The sequence below is a fragment of the Bombus pyrosoma genome, linkage group LG13, assembly GCF_014825855.1.
Source record: "Bombus pyrosoma isolate SC7728 linkage group LG13, ASM1482585v1, whole genome shotgun sequence".
NCBI lineage: Eukaryota > Metazoa > Arthropoda > Insecta > Hymenoptera > Apidae > Bombus > Bombus pyrosoma.
Genome location: NC_057782.1, coordinates 7940734 through 7960961, shown reverse-complemented (window position 1 = coordinate 7960961; position 20228 = coordinate 7940734). Strand labels below are relative to the sequence as shown.

Here is a 20228-nt window from a genome sequence, read left to right as displayed (position 1 = left end):
CGGAAACTGCGCGGAACTCGGTGAATAGATTGACCCAGATCAAAAAGAAAAATTTAAAGAAGACGAGTTCGTTGGTAAATCGACCGTGCAGCATCTATATATATTTCTGTACTCCAAAGATCGAAAGATCGTTGACGTCATATTCCCTGATATACACTGTCGTCCAGAAGTATCGGGGAATTTCTGTTTATTTGTGGCACAAGGAATATATTTTAATTATAAATTAACAGGTGATTCACGAAGAGATATTAAGCGTTGCTTCTAATTAATAATTCATCGTTAGTTTGCGTGCTGTGGTCAAATTTATCTGCGTTCATTCTTCCCCTCTTATATTACAGCTTCTACCCGTGAGAAATAAATAAAATAAAATATTTCAATGATATTTTCAAAACAGTGAAAGATATGATATTTTGAAAGGTCAGTCTCGTCGCTCTATCCGGCGTGGTGACATCCGATATAATGTGAAAGAAGACAACGAACTGGATGGCCTTCGAGAACGCGCTTCATTCCAAAGACACGGCACTCGTAGCCTCGATAGTGTGAGTATTTCTCGAATTCTGAGGGTATTCCACGCGACCGAGGGTGAACACCGCGACTTGGCGCCAGGCCAAGTATTACGTCGAAGTATCCCGAGCATCCACCCCTTGAACCCTTCTTCGTTTCCTGTCCCCCTTCTGTTTGTCCCGATCCACGAACAAACGCATCGCATGGTTTTTACATTCCTTTAAAGAGGAAGTGCGCTAAGGCGCTTGTCGTGGCTGAAATAACCAACAGCACAACGGATCTGTCTGTTTGTTCGTTTGTTTAGTCTATCCGGTGTTTTTTCTCAAAGTAGCTGCCGCTTTGTCGAACGTAAAGCTGATATTGTTGGCAACGTATCGATTCTTACTGCCTTAGTCTGACAATAGACGTCTCGTTCCTACGTCGCGACGTCACTGGCCAACCCCAAAAAGTCTTCCCTTCTAACTTGTTTGCCAACGGATCAGATTTCTCACCCTTGCATTCGCCAAGTGAAAACGAAACGTTTCACCGGTTTATCGTCGCTAATACCCTTGAAGTATCCGCAGTGATAATCTTCCCATTCTTTTCACCGATACCGTTCGATCGTATCTTTTTATCGTTGCGGAAGCACGAACATTCGGCTCTCATGTAGGTACGTGTCCCCAGTCTCGGCGAGTTAATTTCGTTTATCTGTCGATTAACGGACTTGCTGTCCGTGTGCATGTTACGAAAAGACTTATCACGGATTTAGGGATTCGATCGTGAGATCCACAGATTCGGATCCACGCCCTTTCGTTGTTCGATCGCTTTCGACGGCTTAGGGTGCGCGCACTTTGCTCGTGTATTCGTGCCGTCTGGGAGGAAAGAAAGAGGGTTACGACCTAAAGACGGCCACGGACAGGGAATCGAGAAGAAAGGACAAAACTGAACCTCGGGAAAAATTTGTCCATCGACGTCGACACTTTTCCGATTCATTTCGACCGATTCGATCCACGAGATGAAATACTTTCAAAATGAAACTGGTCATCCTGTAAATATCCAGCTGGGATTACTTGTATCTCGCAAACGGTGTTTCGATGAAATTACATCGATATCCAGGTAAGAGGGGTAAAGATAGTCGAAGCTCTGACCCAGCGGATTTGGCGAATCCCTGGCAAGATGAGTTTCCACGGATAAGTCTGAGCCGGTAAGTAGGACGATAGGCGGAGGCGAAATTGCCTGGTAACCTTCGACCTTACAGGGCCGTACGAATCCCGATAATTGCGAGCCTGTTATCCCTGTCAAAGAGGAGCCACCGGCTGACCCAGCTGCGCGAATCTCTGGCTGGCGGATCGATTTCACGATGTCGTGGCCGACTCGCTCGAACAAAGAGAAATATTAATCCTGTGTGGCACTGATCCGGCATTCGGTTAACTGTTAGCGCTTTACGTCGCGTGGCTACGACAGAGAAAAATATTATAAACCAACGTACTGTACACTGATCGATTCGCACGAATCGCGGATCGCTCGATGTTTTTATTACGAGATAAAAGATACGAATTCGCGAATCTTAATAGAAACGAACACACGCGTGCTTGGCGATCGGGTCAATTAGTTTAAGGCAACGAGCTATCGGCTGGTTTTCTCCGGCCGACATGTCAATTTGTCAATTTGTCCACCTTTCCGCACCTGTTGCGCCTTTATTGTACATGGGATGCCGATTACATGGGTTTCAAAGACTTTACACGTTACCAGCAGACGAATCGGAAACCTTCGTTTCCTCGTATCTTCGAAGATCGACCGAGTTCTGGAACAGTCAGCTGTAAAGGGATCAATCGATGTTCGTTAGATTCTCCGGAGAACCATTTCAGACACCGACTACCCGTTTGTTGCGAAGGTTTACGTAGCTCCTTGAACAAACCATCGTTCATCGATTTCTACAAATTAATACTACGACCTCGATTTGCCTGAATCAATTAATTACAAAAGACTCGAGTAATCGAACGAAACGTTGTCATCTTTCGTACGAAACTGTAATTGCATGAAATATAATAACGCGTTGCACATTGTTACATGTACAGGTTCGCAAAAATATCTTACGAACGTGTTACGTATAATACGATACATGTTTTAAAATTTCATTACCAGCGTAATGAGACTCGACTACCGTTATTAGTTAAAATCTACAGGATATTTAATTAATAATCAGTGAAAAGCCTGAGGTACATTTAAAATACATATTCATATTCTTTTGCTACCCGATATTGTTCAGAAAATCGAAATCTTACCGTATTTTGTTTCTCTTCTAAAATTAATTAACAGGCCTTTTGTCTCTAGTTTCGATCAGCTTCACCTTCCACGAGGATTAACATACATTTCCATTATTACACGAACCATGAAATGCACCTTGCAATTGGTTTTGTCTATTCTGCCGTGCGGATCGCTAATGATGCAACCTTCCAATTATCAATGAATTGCGTGTAATTGGATCAGCGGAAGAAATCCTTTATCCGTCAACAAAATGGAATCCCCCCGCCCCGGTACTTCAACCGCGAAATAATTTGGATCGATGCAACATTAACGTCGACAGAAGCCCGCGAATCGACCAGTATTCTCCGAGATACGATAACACGTAACCCTGTGACATAGTATTTGCAATTCTGTCATTGATGATCTCTAATATACTCACTGCTCGCTCCTCCGTCTCCACGATAAGATGATTATTCTTGAGGGTGAGAGTGATGATGTTCCCGTTGGCGTTTTTATTGGTATGATTCCCCGGAGGAGTGTACTCCACCGGAGTGGCGCTGGCCACGTTTACTTCCTCCATGACCTCGGTCTCGCAAATGTACCTGGGTCTGTCGAGGCCGTTCACCAGCTGAAACCAAAAGAAAAAGAAGCTGAGATATCTGCTCCCCGTAGTCTCTGTGCGGTGGAACTCCATTTATCTGAACTTGTCACCGGACAAACAGTTTATATAATTGGATTTCATATAGTAGAGGAGCGTCGATTTCCCCCCGTCCCCCCTCCTACTGTCTATTGTTTTTCGTTCACGTAATACGTGCTTACGTTCGGACAAGTGAATTCACCAGCAAAAGTTCAATTAGTCGGACGTTAATTTCGTTCCAATAAATGAAATTTTGCCCGTAAATTCACGTAACGTTACTATTAGTACGATAGCAAATGGAAGAAGTACGACGATACTGTCAAAAAATCCAATTGCGCGACTGTCATAGTTGTATCATCGACGAGACAAAATTTCTACTATAAACGTACCTATCATTATGCATATATTAAGTCAGAAATCGATTCTTTTAGGATCGATCTGTCATTCGTACATCTGTCGTTAAATCATATAAAGCAACAAAACCGGTCGATCGAGTTGGTGTTTTCTACGAACACGTAATCGCGTGGGAATACGGTCTCAAAGTGGCAAGGTTCACGGACCGTGCTTCAGTCAGAGTCCGATTAAAAGTTTTTAATCTGAGAATTTACAGCGGCGCGAGCTTGACGCTGCGCGGTTAGCTAATTCACCGAATCTACGCTGGATTTACGAGCTTTGCTCGGCTAAGTAACCCGTTGCTCGAGGCGTTAATCCTACTTTGAAACCGCGAGACTTCGATTTTCGCCATCGCGTCACTCCTTTCCACGCTGGAGAATTTTTCTGCAGCTGAAAATGTAAAAGTGGGTCAACATCTGCGACATTCTATTCTGGCTTCTAGACACCAATGTACGTTCGTCACCCTAGTTGATGGATGCATACGCATAGCCTCCGGTTTCATCGAGCCACAATTCCCGGGCTGATCCCGAATAACGGAAGAGCAGTTATCTGTCAAGGAAATTGACAGCGAAACGGGACACCCGGGCCGCAGTTACCCCGCGTTCGTTTCCTTAGGCGTCCCTCCAAGCAGAAATTCATCACTCGCTTCCCTAACAAATCGAGGAAAGGGAGATTCGTCGAGCAACGTCTGTTCTTTTACGATTTTATTTCTATTCGATTCTAGCGAGGTGTTCGCCGAGGATAGTCGGTAATGGGCGTTGGGTGACGCGACAAGTACGACGCCCGATAAGAACAGATAACCGGAGAATGAAATATCAGAAGGCACGCGAAACATTCAACGGCTTCGTTGCAGAACTGTCGATCGCGTTATCGACGGATCAAGCTTAACGAGGGGCGCTTATCGCGAATAATCTTTCCGTAAAGGGCAAATACTATTGGACGAGTGTCGTTTTACAAGTGAAAATTCTCTTTTTTTCTCGTCTTTACAACGTTGCAAGAAACGTCTACTGTCAGCAGATTTTTTCGTCTCTGGGACATAACCGATGTAACGCTATCACTTATATTCCCTTTACGAACAACCTTTTGCCGTCTTCGTTTTCCCATAGATTTCCATGACGACGTTTCGTCTGGTTAGAGGCATCGAGAGCGTTTTATCTACCGCAGTATTCCCGCGGGTTGCAACCACGCATAGAAAATGTCAGGAAACCGCGCAGCCGGCGTATCGATAAAAATTTAATATTATACTTAAACTCGACACAGGAGATGTATAGTCGCTCAAGCAAGTATTTGATCACTTACCGTTTTATGTGTGTGTCATATAAAATATTTCGAAATTTCTTTGTATAGCGTTGTTATATGGCACGACTATCGTGATTATGTGAGTAAAATTTGAAATGTTCCGTATAATACGTACGATATATTCCCAAAAGATTTCGACGAATACTTTCGCGCAGAACTATACGTGTTTCTTTTATGCGGAGAGTCTCACGATTGATTTTTCACAAAGTGCACATCCTCTGACAATTTTCCAAGAAATATTTCGATCGAAACATCCTGTTTTTCAAAAGCGGATACGCTATACGGTGCATCTCGTGTCCCGAGCAGTTCTTTGTCTTCAGGACGGCAGTCTTGCCAAGCGGCGTAGCAGGGTGCGACCCCATTCTCAACCCTCCCGATCGAAGGCCTGATTGGTTCATTGCCTCGTTCGCCTCTCGATGATCGTCACTGATTTAGAAAGGGTGAACGCCGGGGCACGTTCGAGGGTTCGTTAAAGGGGCGACATCGAGAGGGAAATTATTTCCGGCCTCTCGGTCCGCTCTTAACTACTCCTTTATTACGATTACGACGCTTACGGAGACCGAATCTGTCAAGCAGATATCACGCCTGCTTGGTATCTCTCTTCTAAACGAATTACCATTTTGGTACGTTCCAACGAAACAGAAATATTTTCTGTCCTTAAGGGTGCTCGACAGAAACACGAAAAAAAGCTGAAAAAGAAGAGGTTGGAAGAGGATTGCAACTAATTAAGGAGGATGGTCAACTAATTAACCTTTTCACCATCGATGTCGTGTACGCAAGTACTTGGCGCTTTAAGACGTTATTGATTAATCAAACGATAAACGTGATCGAAGACCACAGGAAACGAACGTAAACATTTTTGTAGACTTTCCCGATGTCGATATCGTCCGATGTCTAAGAGGTGCTTGGTATAACCTAATTGCAAAGGAGATTTACAATCAGAAGATAAAAACTGTCTGATAAATTACCATTATTCCATCTTCAAAAGTAGCCAACCGTGAGAATTCTCAATTTCTAGAGCATCGACTCGGCTCTTCCGGAAATATTCATAGAAACCGCGTTGCGTCATGGGAACATGACGGTGTGTAGGTACGTTTGCCTGGAAATTCTTATCTCGTTCCTCTATCGTTCTTTACACAAGTCTCGCTCGGAATACATACCGATATAGTTCGTGGAACATCGCGGGGAACAACGTTCATCGATCGGGCGAATTCTCGAATTCGGGACGAGACAACGTTCCAGAGAGTATAACCCAGTATCCACGAAAGTGGTCTTTTCATTTAAATAATTGGTAGATCGAGTGTATTGCACTCCAAGATGAGTCTTGGTATTCAAAAGGTGCGTCGGAAGATAACACGGTGCTCGAGGTTGGAAAGCTCGACACACTCTCGAAGCGGTGTCGCGTAGCTATCGGAACGAGGGCAAAGAGGATCGCGAGAAGGAGGAGGTAGTTCGCGATCTGCCATGGGCCTTCGTATAGAATCAACGCGATTTTGTAAAGATCGAAAGCATGAAGAGTGGGGAAGATTCCTCGTTACAAGCAACCGCTACCTCCCTAATTGCCTCGATGGAGAACCGGGCCATCTGTCTGGTCGACGTCCACGCAGTTAGCGTAAGAAAGTTAGCGCCTATGAGCCGGATACGCGGCGGTGATTACGAAGAAACTCCTCTTGTAAGAAAGTAGCCCGACAACCAGTAATTTACCGGAAATTTTCGCTACAATTTTATCGACACGCGTATCGATTTTTGACCATTACCCGGCCCTTATTCGCGGGAGTCGCAAGCTCCGCTGCTGGCGAATCGACTTCGGGGAACTCGACGAGAGAAGGGAACCGCTTCGAACCGGGTACGTATCATCTTAATTGCCACCGCGTACCGGGGCTCGTGGATTAATGTGATTAAACCTGATTACACGTTTCATTCCGACAGAGCTGTTAGTTCGCAGCCGATCTTAGCTTTTCGTTTTAATTGCTATCGGATAGTTATCAACCTGAAATCCCCGGTATGCGGACGAGATACCAGCTTTATTCGTTTACCCGATTAATGGAATGGATATCCCTTTAGGGTGCAGGATAATGAAATGATACGAGCATCGTAATTTCACCAGCATCCGGACCTCTTATCTTAGACGAATACTTTCCATTTTATTCTTCTTTTACTGTCGCCTGCTCGTTCCTTTTGAAGATTATTCGCAGCCGTATTTCGCTATTGAAAGTTCACAGAGCCTAAGAGTGACACAGCATCGAGCGCTCTTGCGTTTACGATAGTTCCAGCTACGACTAATCGTAACACTTTGTATACTAAAAAGTTTCGATCTCGTGCGTTATTAAATGAATAATAAGAATAATAAAATTGCTGTTAAAAGATACGAGGGATCGTTAGCTCGTTACACAATGGAGTTTGAAAACTAAAGAAACGGATTTCATTCATCGCGGATGCGATTGGTCGGATCGATAAGCAGGCAGATTTACGTAACACCGTATAAAATTTCGCCGCCAACTCCTTCGTCTCCGATTTAATTGCGATCAAACGATTATCGATTCGGACAGCGTTACGCCAAGCGAGGATACACAGGGCTTGTTCAGCGATACCGGAATTAGATTTAAATCATAATTATGTAATAGATGTCGAGTTGTATGAAATTGCAGTAATTGTCGATGCGACAATAATTAATTCAGGGCGTAAACCGAACTGTTATAAAATTGAAAATGATAAATAGATAGATAGCCGATAACGATTCGCATATTTTGCTACGGTTCAACTCGTTATCCCGCGTCGTTCGCGCGTTGATTCATCTTCCGATGTTACATCCACGTTATCTAATGCCATCGTGCCTCTAACGAGAGCCAACAAGGATAAAAGATCTCGATTCACGCTCGTACACGACGTACGTTACGTGGTTCACGACGTACACAAACCTCGAATACTTTCACGCGCGTATACGAGTTCCAGACGACGACCTCGAGAAGAACGATAGAAAAGACGACAGTACCTAGTCACGCTCGGCTTGGCTAGACACAGGCTAGACGTAAACATAGACATAAATTCCTAGAATGATTGGCCAAGGTTGTTTCATTCAAGTGAACGCGTGGCTTGTCTAGCAAGCTTTGAATCGCGATATCAGCGCTCAAAGGGACCGACCGTAGGAAACGGTAATCCAGAACAGCACGACGACACGTTACGATTACAATTTCAGATCGCGTCGGCCGCCTCTACAGCTGGACGAATGAGAAACGAAACCTAGGCGCACTTCTTTGCATAACAAGACCGCTTCGATGGTCGATCGGTTAACCGTCTAACATAAGTGGAACGTTCCGAACGTAAACGGACGAACGTTAGTCCTCGAAAAAAGAGACAGTGGATTGGTTGCATCGAATTCGCTGCGTTTAATGCGTTGCATTGAATTCGTCGCATACGTTGAAAAGGACACGCAACGAAATCGCCGAATTTCCAGAGAAATCGCGTGTCCAAGAGTTCGTCTGTTAGGACGGATTTAGTTATCGGTACCGAAAGGCAGCACTACACAGGTGTGCGTGTGCGTGTGCAGGCGCGAGTTTGAAGCGCGTGTGCGTGAACGTGCGTGGCTGCGGTTCGAGTAGCTTGTGCCAAAGGGTACTGACCCTGACCCAAGGGGCATTGCTCCTACGGTGCGTTTCTCCCGTTCCTTTTCTGTTAGATCGCTCACACCGGCGTAGCGACGGCTTAGTAACGATGTCCGGGCATCATCGGGAATCTTTTTTACATGGATGCTAAACGGCTCGCCCGACAAACTAGTCGACGCTGTGCTCTCGGCTCGATTCTCCTCGAGACCGGCAGAACGAGGAAGCGATCGACCGCCACTCCCGACCACGCTCTCCCGCGACCAGTTCGATTGGAATGCTCGCTAAATGTTCTCCACGCCTTCTGGCGATCTTTCCGCTGGTAAAATCGAACCAATTTCAATTAACCGGACGACCGTCGGTGAATAGAGTTCCTAGAATTTTTGCTCGATTTTTCGTGGTTATATCCTTCGTGTTTGTTTAAACGTGTTTTTCAAATATTTTCCGCGACATTGTTCCGCTACGTTTTTACACGTTTCCTTCGTCAAACGCTTCTCTCGGATATTCTTTTTAATCATTTTTTAAATACCTTCTCTATGCGTTTCTTTTCAACCAGGCGTTGCTTATATTTTACAGACAGCACGCGAATGTCATAAAATCGTCCATTTTAAGTCTAAACACTCGAGAAGCATTATCCGGTACAAGGCATTCGATATCACAAGTTTCGATTTGTATATGTACATAAAGATATTTTATACGACACCAGCCGTTTTTCAAGTATGTATAAGATATCTACGTACTGTACGACTTACGCGCGATGGTTATCGCTGGATGTTTAGATCACTTAGATCGCAAGACGAAAATCACGTTTCCAAACATCCTCCTACAAAGATACAGCGTTGAATCGCGGAGAATGGAGTTCCGTCGAATTGAGGACAAGCGATCGCGGTCTCATCCCATCTTTGTTAGAAAGTATTCGAACAAGCGAGTCGAAAGAAGAGCATAGTCCAGCGATTCGCGTTCCGATTTCTCGGTGGTCGTTCGCCTTCCCCATAAAAGGTACGGCTAAAATCACTCCCCGAGCCCCTCGTCTCGCGATCCTCTCCCTTCCAGTACGTCCTGTAGACGTACCGTCAAGAAAAGGATACCACGTAGACGAGTTCTGGCCAGCCGGTGTCCCATATACCAGGCCTTTCACCTTTGCCGCGAATCGGCGAGTCGCGCGAGCCAGACTACCATCTTTCGCAGCTTGGTCCGCGTGCGATTTTTTGCCACGTATCTCACATTGAAATTACTCAATGGCGTCCCATTGAGACATCCATCATAAATGTATCATTCGTAGACGATGTACGGAACGTTAAAAAAAGATCCATGTTACGAGTTCCTTTGGCTCTGCAGATTCCATAGAATCAACGTACTCGACTTTTTTTCCACATGCCTCGCGAAACAGTCATTCAATGATGCTTCCAAGAACTGAGAAATCGGTCGAGAAGGTATTCCCCGTAGACGAAAGACGAGATCTTGTTCGAATGACTTGTTCTTTTTGATTCGCCAAATTCTAAAGAATCGAGGCGTTCGAGAAGTTGCAACTTATTTCGCTGCGATTTCTTTTAACGCCGCTCTCGCCAGACCACCCAAGCTATTTCGTGTTTCACGCGTATGCACGCTCTCGCGACGTTCAACAGCTCGCCAGTTCGAAGAATGAAAATAGTCGAGACAGGCATTCGACGGGTGAATGAAGTCACGCGATAAACACGATCGCGTAGGCTGTAAACATCGTGCTTTCGAGTATTCAGAAATCCTGCGGTTTCTTGTTACGCAACTACCCGATCGATCCATCGATCGTTTCCAGATCGTCACGGTGATTGTAGACCTGCTGCATATCGATGAGAAAATTCAAGCTAAAAGGCGAATAAAAATATTTCTGCGGCGTTGCTAGGATGCGACGCTGCTATATGCGACGTATTTACGATTCGACTATCGATTTAACTATTCCAGTTACCGTACTACGCTTTATGCGCAAAATATCTATCGGCTATACATACCGTTCAATAACAGATTCTACCTCAAAAAGTAAATTTACTAACTTCGATAATTAAGCGTCAGACGATGTTAGCGTGCGGCAATTTTTTCGCGGTTCGACGTCCGTTTTAAAACACTGTACATTGTTACGATATCTCACGTTTTCGTTCGAATACGTCAGAGACGGACTATATATGGTCGCTCTAATTCGGCCTTGAGTCTAATCCTCGTCGTTGACCGCTGGTCACAGACCCCGACTAACGTCCGTTGCAAATGCCTCTCGTTCGACTCGGTTAAAAAATTCGCGACGCAACATCGAAACTATCGTAGACAACCGTTCGAATTCTTCTCGAATCTGGTAATTCTTTTTATCGTTTCAGATTACGAGAATCTTGTAGGAGAAAAGTTCCAAGAATTTTAATTAATCAATTGACTCGGTCTCTGTAGTGTCGCGAGCGATTCTCGTTATCTCATCGACGTCGTATGACGATCATTTAAAGACAAAGAATACGCGAATATCGAATACTAAGAGCTCGCAGCAGTGGCAAACGTGATCGAAGGTTAGAACGAAGGAAACGTATTTGTTATCAGTTAATAGTGATTTCTAGGAAGCTAACAATATTCTGACAAGACACCATCCAGTCGTAATTCAAACATTACTCATCTTCTCAACGGGGAAAATCCAGTGTTTCATGAAATATGTAACGCTACGTTAACGAATAGAATAGACGCTTCAAACTGCAATGCAAAAAATATTTTATTCGCATAAAACAATTCGATGTAAAAGCCACTCTGGCAGAACGTTCGAGTGGACGACAAAAACACGATACTTAGTCTGAAAATTAAACGCGAAAATAATTCTCACCTGGAATTGCTTTGACGACGTAGTGGATTTAAAAATTACTCTTTTATGAAAGGAGCGAAATGTGACTCATCGTGTTTCCCTACCAATAGCCTTTAAATATAGTGATCTATAATCGAGCATTGTTGCGTCTATAAATAATGATGAGAGGAAAAAAAAAAAGTAAAATTTTTCACAGTAGAATCATCATTGGATTTAAAAGTACGGTAGAGAAACGATATTTTCGTTCGCATTCCAGCCTGCAGATTCTGGCAGTACGCGACGTCTATTCATAGGACAAGTGGCTTCTAACCCACGTAGACGGTCTCAAGGTTCCCGATGCTAGTTCAAGGCTAAGAGATGCCAAGCGGAAGTCTGGCACTGATGTGTTAGGAATACATCAAGAATTAACGTGTCCAAAGCGTTCTTCCAGTGGATGGGAACGCATTAGACGGGTCTGGTTGGCCAGTTGCGCGGTAACATAGGTTAGTGACACTGTGAAGGTCGTGCCTAGCACAGACAGACTGGGCTGAGTCAAGCGGAGTCGAAAGGAATTGAGTCATAGATCGTGACGCGATCTAATGGCGTTTACGCCAGCCGCTTAAAAATATGCATTCGGTCAGTCGATAGTTTCGCGATTCTCGCGAAAATACCACGCGTTAACGCGTTTTCAACATGATCCTACAAGAGCCCGATGGCTTGTTTTATCAACGAATTAACAAACAATTTTATTGTTCGAGAAATCTTTCACTTATTATTTATCTGCTACGCGGTCGGTTCCAATTTCCAAGATTCGTCAAGATCAGGTTCGTGATATTAAAAGTTTCGCTTGTTTTCGTCAAAGTGACTCGACTGGAATTTTCCAACGTCTGATCAAACGCATCTACCGAGACGGTGCGGCGTGTTAATACGCTCGCTATCATTTGGGAATTTCCTCGTTTCGCGACACGTTTCTGCATCCTGCGCTCGCGACGTTCCATTCGGAATCTTAAATACGATTCGAAAGCGCCTCGTATCCCGATGCACGTTCCAGTTAATTCCATTAAAAGTTACGCAAATGCTTGACGTGTTTTGATATCCAGCTTAAAATCAGGACGCGCTATTTTATTTCAGAACGCGAGTTTGACGGTCTGGATTCGTTCAATCGCGACTTAAGTGGTTTAATTTCTTCCATGTTTGATACGGCTCAGACAATGAGTCAATTGATGCGAGAAAGAAATAGATTGAGTCACATTCATCGTGACTCACGAATTCGACCGCTAAACATAGAACTTTAATTTCGTATCGGAGTAACTATCGAACAAGGAAACTACGTGGAACCTGTCGCTGTCGTTTCGTTTGTTAATTTATTCGCTCGCCTAACCAAGTAGCTCGATTTCGTCGAGCTACGTTATCGCGTCTCGTGACTACTAGAGACTCGTTTCCTGGAAACGCGGAAACGTCGGCGTGATAAAGTTCGGTCTGGTGGTCCGCATAAACGTCGGGTTTACGAGTACGCAGACGAGACTGTGCAAGTGGCCGCAAGATTAGACGCGTCGCAAACGCGCCTCGATTGCTTAGTCTGCGAACGAGTGTTTACGTTACGCCCACGAACAGACTCGTCACGGCTCATGGCTGCCCACCGAACGTGTCTGACCATGATCGTCCACCTCCCCGATTCATCACTCTACTTTCGAATTTCTCCTCTCCTAACGCTGCTCACGACCAACGCAGCCAACACCGTACCGTTGCAAACGTTTTAACCAAATATTTTGCTTCCTGGAACGTGCATCTATAAAAATGCCGCCACTGCTAGCTAGACTAAGTGTAAAGAGAAACGAACGAAAACACGCGTATGAGAAAAATCTCGAACGGGGAGAAATATTGATCGAACCTTCCAACTTTCTCACCCTACTAGGCGAACAAATTGCTGCGATTGTTTAAAGAATGCGGAAGTAAGTTTAAAATGTTGGTATGTTGGACGCGAAAGTTCCATATAAAAATATCTAATTTAATATTTTAAAGTTTCGCGTCCATGCAAAGATCTAAAGAGCGGAAACCCCGGACGGTTTTCCGATATCTTCGCTACAAAATAACAAGAGATGTATGGTCAAGGAGCGTAGAAGTTAGTTGGAAGATTTCAAAGTTCAAACTTTCGTATACATTTCAACGCCGATATATTCAGTTTAATATCTTAAACTTTTGTATAAATTTCGAGACAGGAATATTAAAAATAACGGGTTCGTGAAATTTCAAACGGGAAATGAAATATTCTTAAAAAAAAAAAAAAAAAAAAAGACGTGGAAACGTTACGTTAAACTTTTCGCAAAATTCAAAGTAAATGGCGTGCAACTTTACGTAGAATAGAAGATTTTTAGAATGTAGTAGGTGGACGGTGACGCGATGTACCTCGCAAATCGCGTCTATCGCGATCGCATTAGCAGACTCCTCGAGAGTTGCTTCTCCCTTCCAGCAGTAACGTGCTAGACACTCAAGGATAAGGATCTTTATTCAACGACTAGTTTTTTACCAGCACCGTTAGAGGTTACAGACGGTCACATTACTTTGAAGGACGTTCGCAATTAGAAAGAAACGATCTAACCCGTCAAGACTCCGACATCGAAGATAATCGAGCTATGTTTGCGAAGAGATCGTCGTTCGAGCGTACAAATTTGCACACGATTACGAGATTTCTACTCGTTCAAATTCGCATTTTCCATTTTTAAACATCAGAGATGAACGTTAGGGTACGTTCTAGCGGACGTTAGTACAGATTAACTTTTATATCAGAGATTAGATAAACTCTGTCGTTTGCGCCACGAGATAGCGATCGAACCTTGCTTGCAGGAGTCACGGATAAATAACGAAGAAACTCGATACCTCTTTATCGGAATTTCTAATTAAAACTACGAGCGCAATATCGTCAACAGAATCGCACCGATTGTCGAAACAAATTCCAAATTATCAGCGAAAATTAATTGCGAAAGTTTATGCAATCGATGATTCGTTGAAAAATTGCATCGGCAATTAATTCTTTGAATCGCGTAATGAACGAACGTTGTATTCGTTTCGACTAATTTGTTGAATTCCGCTCTCGATTTCCTGGAAATTTCGCATTGTTTGCGTGGATAGGATGGCTGGACGTCGCGCGGCCCACGAGATTCGCTAGCGTAGTTCGTGGTAATAGACGGACAGAAAAAAGAACCAAGGCCGTCTCGGGAGGAAATAATCTTGATTGACTAGAATGAGCCGACAGCTTTAACTTTTGCTTTCTAATGGTAGGGTCGCAGACGGTCGCTTCGAGCTGGCCTCATTAGAACGATCAAGGATCCTTATTATTCCGGCTTAGTTGCGCAACTTTGCCGTAACGCTCGCCCGAACACCGGTTCTGACCATTACGTAAGTGTCTAAGCAAGCCTAAGAGGCTGCAAATGTGGCCCCGCAATGGCAGACCTTAAATGCCAACTGGATTCTTTGGCTAGCAACGACAAAGTAACAAAATAACAGACGTTATATCGCCTTTCTTTTATTCATACGTTTGCAACTCATAGCGACGAAAAAACGGAAATCTGATGCAATTTATATCAACTGTCCGCGTGCACGTGTATCTCTTTCTTTTATCCTGGATACATTAAAAATATTTTCCACCAGTGGAAAATCCGTATTCGTTCTTCGCAGGGGATCGACTTTTCGTTATTCTCGCTGCCAATATCGAGCCTCGATCACGTTCGTTCTATCTTCGTGACGCATGAAATATGGAGGAACCATTCTTCCGCGCATTCACCGGCGTCCCGCTATTTCTTTTCATCAAACGATAAAGAGCCGCCGTTGAATATCTGAAATTGTACGGTCAACGGTACGGGCTTGATAATAAACGTCGATTAATTAATTTAACCTTCTTCTCCCGACGTATTTCGTTAACGAACACTCACAGAGCTCTGTGAACACTTTCGAGTTATTGAAAAAAAAAAGAAAAAAAAAAAAGAAAAAGAAAATATCGCCGTCTAACGAGTCTGACGGAAACGAGTCTTTTACGAATAAAGGACTCGTACGGCAGGCCAGTGAAATTGTTGCTTAACATACTTTCCAGCAACCAAGGACGGTACAACGGTTTCCGGCCGTGCTTCAATTATTAACTGGAACTTCCTTTGTGAGACCCGCTCCATCTCGATTCCTACGTTTTTCCCCAATTTACCGTCTTTTCGGAAATTTACGAGATCAGCCGGTATACGAGACTGAACATACAGAACGACTAGATAACGCGGAGGAACAAAAGACCGCGAGCCAGGTCTGGTTTTGAATTTTAAAACGCAGAGAAACGTCCGGCCGACCGGTTTGCAGTCAGAAATAAAGAGGTAAACAAACGGACGGAAATAGCGTGCCAGGTTGTTCCCATTACCATTATTGTGAGAACGTAATTATTCATTTCGACGTTTCAAAGGCTGGCTTATCGTCGCGTGAAAATAAAATCGGCTTTGATAGACCGCAACGTTCAACTCGCGCGCCATGTCCCATAGCAATCGCTTTCACCGCAGAATTTGACACAATGTTCCGATAATTTTCACATTTCTCTAAAAACTACAATTTTTGCCGCGACTCGTTTGGAATGCAAATTTGATAAAAGCAAATTCCGAATTCATTCGCTTTGCCATCTGGCGGATGCAACATTATTCGCCGAGCACGCGTCAATAACCGGTTTCGATAAGCCTCAACCATATTTCTCGCGTCGTTAAAAACAATTATCTCTTTGTTATAAAAAAAAAAATTACGTGTAAAAGTAAAAGATACGATCATGCGACTAACGTATCAATAAACGCAAACGATATCGATGAATACCCATTTACATTCTATAACTGTGAAATGTTCACTCGTACAAAGGATTCTTTTTTCTTTGTTCCGACTGACTCACGAAAGTATTTGAACATTTACCATAGAAATCTTCTACGCGTTATAAAATATTTTTACTTGTATTTATTGCACGATACATTTTTAGTTTCGTACAATGCGCGCGATATATCGATAAAAAGTTTCTACCAACGTTTAAACGCTTTCATGAATTATCGTACGTTTTTAATCGAAACGATTCGAAGGTAGAAAATGTACCATCTTCAATGTAAACGAATTACCAACACTCCTCCTTTCGTTGATCTTGGCCGACTTTTCCACGGTCGCAGCCGGCCGTCAGTTTCGTTCTATTCCGGTTCTAAGGCGGACTCGTGTTAGAAACGCGTCGATCTATCTCACGACTCCAACTTGATCAAATTATCAGGCCGTACTCGCCACGACTAAAGGACGTCTAATGTTCCGGAGGGCGTCGATCCACGCTCTTCGAGGTCGTTTTCTAATGGCGCAACGTGGTATATTCATTACCAAGGTCTGTTGAGAGACAACGACCTCGTCACGGAACGAATCAAGGTTCACCGTGACGTGTACAGAGTGTACAAATGCTTTTTTCGTTCTCGTACAAGCGCCATTATCGCCTAACCTAAATTCCACGAGATGTTGGGATGTCGCGGAACATGCCTTTGACGCGTTTCTGATCGTCAGACTTCTTATATTCAGCAGTGACTCTCCGTATCCTGCGATATGAGCCCGTTATCTGATGAGAGAAAAATCAGGACAAACTACATAAACGAATCATTTCGTGCCGGTTTCTCTTCCTCCATGATCATGTCATCTGATCTCTCGAAATGCTAGTTTAATCCTCTGGAAGCTACTCCCCGTCATCCGTCTCGCATCGTCCTGCGTTTCGTAAGGAAATTCTAGGATTAGAGACTGCGAGCAAATCCAGAAGCGAGAAAGAAAAAGAATTTCTCAAACTCTCGTGACCGTGAATTATTTTTGTCGTATTTCAAGCTGTCTAACGTAAATCATCTTCGCCTCTGATGTTTTCTCCAAAATTTTGCGTCTAACTTGAGAAGCTATCGATAATAATCAAAAGGAAAAACAGCTCGCTACGGAGAAAGTTGGTGGCGAGTGGTAAGAAAGTTCGTGACAAACGCGTCCCGCCAGCCTCTGGCCATCTATGTATTATTCCGTAGAAACTCCGGTATTAAAGTTCCGAAGAAATATAGCTAACATTTAGCAAATTCGTCGATAAAATATAGCGAAGCGAGCGTGAATAATTAAGCCATGACCTCATGCCAGGAATTGTCAGGGAGGATCCGGCGTGGCGCGCCTTTTTTTAGCGACGTATCAAATCGCAATCTGGCTTTCTCGAGGCCTCGTTAGTAGAAAACCGGCTAGTAACTCGGATAGAGGGAGCTTAGTTCTCCTTAGTGGGCCGCCATAAACCAGTCGCCCGTTATGCGAGTACACGTTGCGCCGTATACCGTTAGTATACAGAATAGTGGTAGCACAAGCAGTCGGCCAGGTAGTGCGAGTATTATGCCCACGTCTCTCGTATAATACCCAAAAGCAATCTTCGTCGGAGAGGTCACCGAGACAAAGACCAAAGATGGCCCGTCGCGATATTCCGCCGCCAGCTTTGCACCGTCCACGCCATTATATCCTACTCCCGGATGGCGAATCTCCGATTTCTGTCCAGGGAAACCGTTGTTAACCCCCTGAATATCGTCCAACCCCTTTGACATCTTCCTTATTGTCTTCCTTATAATCGACCGCTTTCTTCTCTCCACAGAGGGAACGTCTTAAGAAAGTGGAATCTGCTCCGTATATCTGCTGTCTTATACACGCTGTCTTCTATACCTTTGTATTACGTAGATCAATCAGTAAGTAAGTTTTCTCCGCTCTTCGACTTCTGTTCCAAAAGAGCAATATATTCGCCATTGTATCCATTGCTGGTCAGAAATGTTAAGACGTTTAGAGAGAAGTAAGGCAAACCCTGACGAATCGTTAGGAAATTATTAAATCTCGTTTAAAGCCTTGGAATTCGTGTTACGTTCGGTGCAACGAAAATCTCGCCAACTATATACAGTGTCTCAGCAATCACGATACGGATTACAATATTTCGATGCGACAGTGGCCGGAGATCATTCGCACATGAATAACGAAGCAGAGGATGCAACGTTAGAATGGTGTGGGGAAATCGGATGCAAATTCATCGAAGACGCAATTCATAAATTAGTTGCTCGTTACGGCGAACGCTTCTTGTAGAGACTAACAAGGAACTGTGTTACGAAGACGTAATTAAATGTAAGTTCACGCGATCAACGAAACTATTTTTTCAAGAGTCAGAGTCTCTAATAATTTCACCACAGATTTATCGCGACACTTTGAAATTACCGCTAGGCGGACAAAAGTTTCTCCACTCAATTGGTGAGATAACAAGACTGGATAATTCTCGGCTACGTTAAGAGAAAGAAAATTGTTGCGAGGAACTGGTGAGAGGCGGCCCGAAGGAATTTATGCGGAAACTAATGAAAAATAGAAGTACGACCAACCAGAAAAAGAGAAAGCGGAAGCGTTAATCTGAGAATTGCTGTGTCAGAGACGCGGCCCGTTGCTGCATCGAAATGAGTTTTTAAATTAAATTTTCAAACATTGCCCGCTACGTTGTTCGCCTTCCGAGGAGCTTTAATTAAATGACACGGGCCGTGCTGCAGTTGCCGATACTGCGCTCGCTTTTTCCACGCTTCCTCTTCGCGTCTTTTTGCGCGTAGCGCACGGTAGCTCGAACAACAGTTGGTCCCGAAAAAAGGCGGATGAACGATGGTTTACAACGGAACACGTCGAAAGACACAACGAAGCGATCGAGAAGCGAACAACGATGGTTGGAACTCGTCAAACGAAGCGAATCTGGCATAATAATTTATATGCATCATAAACGAATCGAGTATAATAATAGCCTTCTCGAAAATTGGAGGAGAAATCGTCCTTTGAAGACCTTGTTACAAATCTATTTTATCGGAGCTTATTGCATGTGTATGTAACTTTAAGCTTGTTTCTTTCGTACACTGGCGAGTAATGGACAGTATCTGTTAATTATCATCAACGATAACAATAATAACATGTAATAATAACAGTACCAATTATTGTCAAAACTAACTGCAGTCATGAGTTGCCTGGACACATTCGAACGAGAACACGGGGAAACGGAATGGCTTTGCCGATGAAAGTGTATTTAGACGATATATCGATAAAAAATGGTACACTTTTCTGAGTGCAAAAATTCAACCTCTCGCCGTTCTTCGATGACGCGTACCACGTCAGAAATAAAAAGTAGAAACGGTGACGATTAAACAGTTTGTCTGTGACAGGGATCGAACCTGTCGTGTCAACTCTTCGAAAATATCTCGAACGTCGTTTTAGTCGAGTATAATTCGACAAAATATCCGTGTGGAGGACACTCCACGTTTTCGATGCGTCGCTCGATGAGTGGTGCTCATAAACGTTCAACGCCGAGATTGATATTCATCGAGAGTTCTTGAAAATGTATTAAGTTCGTCGAACATTAATCCGAGGCTAACCAAACTATCGTTTAGATGAACATCTCGTAATTCTAAACAGCGTGTATTTAAGCTTCGGGTTGCACAAAAATTATAGATCTAGAACAAAGGCTTTAGAATAGTTCGAATGACTTAATTGGACGAATCTATTTCTTGAGTGGAACGAATGCAAGCGCAGCTGCGAACATTGCAAGTTTTTCTGAATTTCTAGTGTTCTAACGAAAAGGAAAAGATATTGATTTGTCGTAATCGCATAGCGAAATAGAATATTCCGAATCACGTTCTATACAAATAAACGACCACAAATATACCATATGTTCGAAAGTATGTTAAATACGTGTCATAAATCAAATTGATTTTTATGAGATATAACGAAGAGA

At 43.6% G+C, this 20228-nt stretch overlaps 1 protein-coding gene across 1 annotated transcript in view; it reads right to left on the bottom strand.

The window, feature by feature from the left end:
- The window catches only part of LOC122574217, a 52389-nt gene that overhangs the window by 9113 nt on the left and 23048 nt on the right, over positions 1–20228 (bottom strand). Inside the window, exon 3 of the mRNA XM_043741543.1 lies at positions 3170–3358. Coding sequence (XP_043597478.1) covers positions 3170–3358 — 189 coding nt within the window. The remainder of the gene's footprint in view (positions 1–3169; positions 3359–20228) is intronic.